The following is an 8,036-nucleotide window of genomic DNA, read 5'->3' on the forward strand; positions in this document are numbered from 1 at the left end:
GAAAGTTATACATGCGTCAGAGTCATCCAAAGACCAACATTAGGAAGCATTCATTCACAGTGAAAGTTATACATGCATCAGAGTCATCCGAAGAAGTTGTGGAGTTAGTATTGGAGTATGCTGTGTCCACCATTGCAGAGACTTATGGTCTGAGTTATCATGTCAGTTAACAGGGTTTTGGTAAAAAAGCCAACACTTTGTGGAGGCAGCTTAGAAGGGCTGCAGACTCAATGACAGCTGTTGTGTCTCCTTGAGAAATGGTTTGCTGCTGCTGAAGAATTTCTTGGTGGAGACCAGAATGCTGAACCTAAGTGGACTAAATGTGTTAGATGAAATGTACGAATGCAGTACACTGTAGGATGGCACTGAAGTCACAGGGGTTCTGAAAGTACTGGTGTTTGTATTCACTGTAGGATTCAGTCAGAGAAGCAATTTGGGAAGAAGAAGTAATAGATTGAGCCCTGCTAAGGATGACAGTCGGATATGTTCAGATCACTGCCCCTTGGTCATGAATACAGTCACCAAAAGGTGATTTCCTTCTCAAAAGGAGGACTTTCCTAAGGGATAATGTGGGCTGCTGCATGCATATGATGCCTTCATGAATGGCCAGTTGGGCACAAAGGATGTATACATAGTCAAGAGGACTAGGACAAAATAAATGGTAAAAAGTTCTAAAATGCATGGGTAAGACATAAGTTATTTTGGAGAGTAAACTTATTTGATAGACAAGGGAATGTGTCATTTGGATGGGCAAAATTCTCCTTTATCTGCTATTAGAATTTGTGCTGATGTGTGCATTACACTACAAAGTGCATACTTTTTTAGACAGGCAGATAGTTTCAGAAACAAGAAAATGCATGCAGCATGCTGTTGGACATGTAATTATTGCTTCCTGAAATTATATGAATTATCTTAGCTGACTTTGGGCAACAGCAAATTTGCAGTCACTTTATTTATTTGGTTGTTTACCAGGGCAGAACATCGATCCGCTCTGACCAATTTTAGTCTCAGCCTTTGGTCAAAAACTGAGCAGACATACAAAACACACAACAGTGCAAGAAATGATGTGACAGTAAAACAGTTTAATGGCAGAACAATGCTTATGTACAAAAGTTTCAAAACATTCAAGAAATTAGAGTAAAATAAATCAGCGATGTGAAAAGGAGCAAAGGGTCTTAGTATTGTATTAATTGTCTTAGAGCAGAGAAGAGTTAAAGTACACTTAACTGGTATGACGTAATGTATAAATGGAGAAGAGTTAAACTAGATTTAATTGGTCTGAAGTAATGTATAAATAGAGAAGAGTTAAACTAGATTTAATTGGTGTGACATAATGTATAAATGGAGAAGAGTTAAAGTAGATGTAATCTGTCTGACGTAATGTATAAATAGAGAAGAGTTAAAGTAGATGTAATCTGTCTGATGTAATGTATAAATGGGGAAGAGTTAAAGTAGATTTAATTGGTGTGACGTAATGTATAAATGGGGAAGAGTTAAAGTAGGTGTAATTGGTCTGACGTAATGTATAAAAGTTACATTCTGCTTGTTTAACTGAATGTGATTTTAGTAGAAAATAGAACTTGAACTAGGGATATGGGTCTTTAATCTCAAGTTGGAGGGACTACCACAGTTTGGGCCCAAGAAGTGGGAATGCATTATTAGAGATATTTCACTTGGTGACGGATTTGTTGTTGTAGGGTCTCAGTGGTTCAAGTTCCTTAAGTTGTATCTGAGGGCATGATGTCTCATTAGTTTTGAAGTTAAAGTATGTAAATGTAAGAGTTTGAACAGTTGTGGCCCTAAGAGCAGGTCTGCTCCTTGGTTAACAGTGAGTCAGTTTATCTGTGTTTTAGTGTTATAACAATTGTCTTCATTTCTTGGGGAGTGTGTAATAAATCAACATATTTTGTTTTCTATTTGAATAGTAGTGAAGATTTTAGTAGAGGCTGCTGATATAAGACAGAGGCTGAATTTGAGATGAGGGAGCAGGATTCCTTTCCGTACTGCAGATATGGTGGAGTGTAAGAGACTAGGAGATATGTTTTTGTTTTTACAGAGTATATGAATGTCTTGACACAATATAATAAGGAAACTTCAGGATTTAAGGTACAGCGTTATATGGCAGCAAAGATACAATAAGCAAAACAGAGTAAGGAAACATCTGGGTAACTGGCATGCAATGCTACATCTGGGTAACAGGTGTGCAGATCTACAGCGATATAAGAATACACTTTAAACATAATATACCAGAGAAACAGCCTGTTAACAGGTTCAAAATGACATGTGTCTATAACAGCATACTAAACATAATATAGGAAAATAAAGACACACCAGTAAAAGAGGCAGTAATGCTATGTAGCAATAACACATTCAACAGAATATAATAAATAAACATCTGGACAGCTGAGATACAATATGTATGTATATATAAGGACTTACTAATAATAAATAGGGAAACATCTGGTTAACAGGTATGTAATGCTATGTGGCTATATAAGGAAACATCTGGAAAACACGTGCACAATAATTTCAGAGTGCATAAATTACTTGTTTGAGTTACGGCAGAAAAGAGTTTCTGGACCACTCCACATAGATGGTTATCAAATGAAAAAATAAAATTAAACAAATATGCAGCAATAAAGGCAGATTAATTATAAAATAATAAAGAAATATTTAGAGAACTGGTATGTAATGGTATTTAGTTATGAAGTCTATCATAAGGAATGATTAGGCTAATGCATATACATTACTATCGACTTGCATTCAGTTATAAGAATAAGAGTTCCCCAAACTCGTATTCTCTCTATACCTTTGAAGTTGCGAGTGGAAACATTAAAGCAATTCAAATCTCAGGGGATTTGGATAAATCAGACACTGGCCATCTCCTACCTGTCAATCACTATTGTATAAATCAAGGCAGTACACACTGAAGTTTTCTCACTCATAAAATTTGAATCTCACTTCTCCAAGTGGGTCTTCCTATCCCAAACTAAAGAGAGCTTGCATTCACCTGTGTCTTCATCTTCAATCCCTTGTTAAAGAACTACACAAATGTGTTCATCTCTCTCTATCTATCCTAACACTGAGCATTGCCATAACATACTGAAAAGAACCTGTACCTTTCTTATACATCTTAAAACCACTTACTTTACCTGCAACATCATTTACAGACTTCCTTACATTAAATACTGTCCCTCACTCGCACTGCCAACCCTTTTGCATAACATTCCATTTTTACTTCCATTTTCTGTCGGCCTAAAATTCCCACAACATACTTTTTACAGGACAAAAATCCTTCTCCATCTTGGCCCCAGCTTTTGGGATTCAGTTCTCCCACACTAATGCCTCAAAAACCTGCATTTCTTCTCTATATCAGTGCAAATATATTTCACACAAAATACACAAAATACTGGCCAGATAATGCGATCACTAACTTAGCACAAACATTGCCGTAACTGTATTTTACATATAAAGTTCATTATTACACAACCCTGTGTCATTTATAATCTGCTTGATTTCTCTTGTGCTCTGAATCATGACTGAAAATGGGCCATATGAATTGTTGATACACCGAGTTTCCAAAAGAATAACCACATTCAATACAGCATCTGCGGTAATAAGCCAGTGTACAACGCCAGTGTCCAATGTCCACATTGTGTTGTTTCTGAAATAAAGCCATTGAGCTTCCAAACAACACCCCCATCACCTTGATAGGAAAGTAATGCATTTACTAACTGCAGCTATCCAAGGAAACAGATAACAGAATGGACTGTAATGACCCATGTGGACACAGCGTGTCTTAAACAGAGCATATGTAATGAGGGTAAACGAAACAAAGCAAACGGGATAAAACCCATCATGACACGGAGATGGAATAAACTGATACTTGCCTCCTTCCTTGCTCTTGCTGCTTAGTTTCTCGATTTGCTCCATCCACTGAGACAATTCATACTCAGAGGACAACAGAAGGGTGTAGCTCTGCAAACAAAAATGAGAAAAAAATCATTTTCTTTGAACTGTTTTCTGTATTAACATATCTCAAGCTAGATGCTTTCTTAAGGTTGTTCCCCATCAGAATATGTGCCATTTTGTTGTACTTTACCATTTTCACTCATAAAAATACTGTCAGCCTATTGTATTAATAGAATTTAATGGCAGGTAAAAAGGGCTTGATTTGCATAGCCTGGCTGCTTCGGTACCGCTTGGATAGTGCTGACTACTACATAGCTCTAAACCATCTTCTGCTGTTACGACATGCTATAACACTTGGATGGTTAGAGTCTGATAGTAAAATAAAAAAAGCTCTGTTCTCATGCCAGCCCATAACATACTTTAATTGTATTCATCTAAGTGCCCTTTAGTCCATATAATGCTCTTTTGGCATCTCCCAGTTAGAGCGTTACCTTCCCGTTATACACCCACTTGCTCAGGACAATCACTAGAGTCACAGTTGCTTGAATTCTTATTTACTTGTGTTTTGCTGCTTTGCTTTAAAGTACAACGAGTTTGTAATTGTTTGCATTACAGAAAGTTGTGGATGATTGAAAATCGGAGTAGCTTAGAGAAAAAAAAACAAGGCGGGCATTTAATTACCCACTAGTGATTGTTCTTTCTCTGAGATGTAGTGACTTCAGTGTAGAATATTCTGCAAAAATGCCTTTAGCTACTTTCACATCAGTTGTAAACTATCAAACGTGAGAATATGTCCTCGAAGAATGTGAACACTTGTGCTGCTATTCACAAGCTGGTGATCAAGCTCCAGTTTATGTACTAGGAGAATGTGTGTACTTGTGTCGCCATTTGTGAGTCTCCTATCCTCCATCTTGAACTCAATCACCCACTCATAAACAGCAGCACAAGTACACACATTCTCCCAGTCGTATACTTGTACTCAATCACTGAACGTGTATACTTGTGCTGCCGTTTATGAACTCGATCACCCACTCATAAACAGCAGCACAAGTACACACATTCTCCCAGTCGTATACTTGTACTCAATCACTGAACGTGTATACTTGTACTGCCGTTTATGAACTCGATCACCCACTCATAAACAGCAGCACAAGTACACACATTCTCCCAGTCGTATACTTGTACTCAGTCACTGAACGTGTATACTTGTGCTGCCGTTTATGAACTCGATCACCCACTCATAAACAGCAGCACAAGTACACACATTCTCCCAGTCGTATACTTGTACTCAATCACTGAACGTGTATACTTGTACTGCCGTTTATGAACTCGATCACCCACTCATAAACAGCAGCACAAGTACACACATTCTCCCAGTCGTATACTTGTACTCAATCACTGAGCGTGTATACTTGTACTGCCGTTTATGAACTCGATCACCCACTCATAAACAGCAGCACAAGTACACACATTCTCCCAGTCGTATACTTGTACTCAATCACTGAACATGTATACTTGTGCTGCCGTTTATGAACTCGATCACCCACTCATAAACAGCAGCACAAGTACACACATTCTCCCAGTCGTATACTTGTACTCAATCACTGAACGTGTATACTTGTACTGCCGTTTATGAACTCGATCACCCACTCATAAACAGCAGCACAAGTACACACATTCTCCCAGTCGTATACTTGTACTCAATCACTGAACGTGTATACTTGTACTGCCGTTTATGAACTCGATCACCCACTCATAAACAGCAGCACAAGTACACACATTCTCCCAGTCATATACTTGTACTCAATCACTGAACGTGTATACTTGTACTGCCGTTTATGAACTCGATCACCCACTCATAAACAGCAGCACAAGTACACACATTCTCCCAGTCGTATACTTGTACTCAGTCACTGAATGTGTATACTTGTGCTGCCGTTTATGAACTCGATCACCCACTCATAAACAGCAGCACAAGTACACACATTCTCCCAGTCATATACTTGTACTCAATCACTGAACGTGTATACTTGTACTGCCGTTTATGAACTCGATCACCCACTCATAAACAGCAGCACAAGTACACACATTCTCCCAGTCGTATACTTGCACTCAATCACTGAACGTGTATACTTGTACTGCCGTTTATGAACTCGATCACCCACTCATAAACAGCAGCACAAGTACACACATTCTCCCAGTCGTATACTTGTACTCAATCACTGAACGTGTATACTTGTGCTGCCGTTTATGAGTCTGTCACTGAGCTTGCATATACGTTCTGGTAGTATGTATTTGTGCTGACATTTATGAGTCGGTTATCTAGCTTTAGTATATGCTCTGGCGGTTCCGTATCAGAAGCCTGAAACACTATAAGCTTGAAAATCAAAATCCTGAAACCAAAAGCCTGAAAACTCAAAATCCCGAAAACCCAAAATCCTGAAACTCAAAATCCTGAAAACACAAATAATGCTAATATGCCAATACAAAGACACTAATATCTACCGACTGACCTTGACCCTAACCCTAACCCTAAGGTCCGTCACTATCGCACACTCACCTGACCCGCGCCCTAACCCTAACTCACTTAAACCACCCCTAACCCTAATTTTTGTCACTATTGCATACATGCCTAACCTGCGCCCTAACCCTAACTCACTTAAACCGACCCTAACCCTAACATAAAACCAACCGCACACTTACCTGAACCCAACGCATGACCTAACACCACAGGGCTAACAATAGCAAAGCCACAATGACGTCAGTATGTCCATTTTGTGTTTTCAGGATTTTGAGTTTCAGGATTTTGGGTTTTCGGGATTTTGAGTTTTCAGGCTTTTGGTTTCAGGATTTTGATTTTCAAGCTTATAGTGTTTCAGGCTTCTGATAGGGAACCGTTCTGGCATGATGTGTTTACTTGTGTTGCCCACTGCTGGTTCTACTACAAGTGCCCCATACCATTAGCTGGTGACATATTTCCCTGTCTGTTATTCATGAGCTGATGCACCTGAGCTGTTGCTTGCTGAGGTACAGTGAGCTGAACAGACACAGTGTTTCCATTATCGCCTGCTCACATTTGTTACACATTCCATTATCGCCTGCTCACATTTGTTACACATTCCATTATCGCCTGCTCACATTTGTTACACATTCCATTATCGCCTGCTCACATTTGTTACACATTCCATTATCGCCTGCTCACATTTGTTACGCACTATCGCCTGCTCACATTTGTTACACACTATCGCCTGCTCACATTTGTTACACACTATCGCCTGCTCACATTTGTTACACACTATAATTCAAAACTACAAGTTTTACTAACTGTTTCTCTTACTGTACCTCTTCTTCTGTATCTGTGAGCAGTCTTCTCAGCCTGTTCTCAGTTTATACAGCCCATTTCTACAGTCTGTACTTCCAATAGCACATTCTGACCAACTGTCCTCTCCTTTCTTCTGCCCTCATTTCCCGTCTACTCTCTGCAATGTCTCTGTCATAAAACCAGCTTCTTTAGCTTGACACAGCTTCCTTCTGCATCGTTTTCAATCATTTTAATGATTAGTGTTTTTTCCCCCTTGTTTTACGTCTTGAGTATTCTTGACTACTCTGTCACCTAACTTCTGCCTCATCCTTCAAATGCATCCTGATAGACTCTGCTTTTTTTCAGATTATTGTGTTCCTACTTGGAAAGTAACATAAGAAGGTGATGCTTACAATATTACTATTTTAGATGTGGATGTTTAAATTACTGTGCTTTGTCAGCAGTGACAGTATTGCATAGTAATACCATACCTTGACTTTTCAATTTGCAGTACATCTTTCATTTTACTGGGACTAATGAAATATACGCTGAAATATTTAATTTACATACTGCAGGTACTGTGGAGCCTTTCTTAAAGGTCCCTTTTTAAAGGTCCTCCCCTGAAAATGTTTTTTCTGTTTTCATGGGACATTCTGAGTTAACAAATGGGATATAAACAATTAAACCAATATGTAATATAAAGATCATAGTTAACCAAAACCTTACATTTTCCACACAATAGCATGTTTTGTTGAAATAATTCCCTGTTGTCAGTGTTGTATCACTCCAGAAAAGATCTTTCAGTATCAACCACCACCTTTTG

At 38.7% G+C, this 8,036-nt stretch overlaps 1 protein-coding gene across 1 annotated transcript in view; it reads right to left on the bottom strand.

The window, feature by feature from the left end:
• Positions 1–8,036, bottom strand: part of LOC122814070 (active breakpoint cluster region-related protein-like) — a 1,143,696-nt gene that overhangs the window by 370,882 nt on the left and 764,778 nt on the right. Inside the window, exon 12 of the mRNA XM_044086683.1 lies at positions 3,891–3,978. Coding sequence (XP_043942618.1) covers positions 3,891–3,978 — 88 coding nt within the window. The remainder of the gene's footprint in view (positions 1–3,890; positions 3,979–8,036) is intronic.

The sequence above is a fragment of the Protopterus annectens genome, chromosome 10.part0 (assembly GCF_019279795.1).
Source record: "Protopterus annectens isolate FY-2018-M chromosome 10.part0, PAN1.0, whole genome shotgun sequence".
Taxonomy (NCBI): domain Eukaryota; kingdom Metazoa; phylum Chordata; order Ceratodontiformes; family Protopteridae; genus Protopterus; species Protopterus annectens.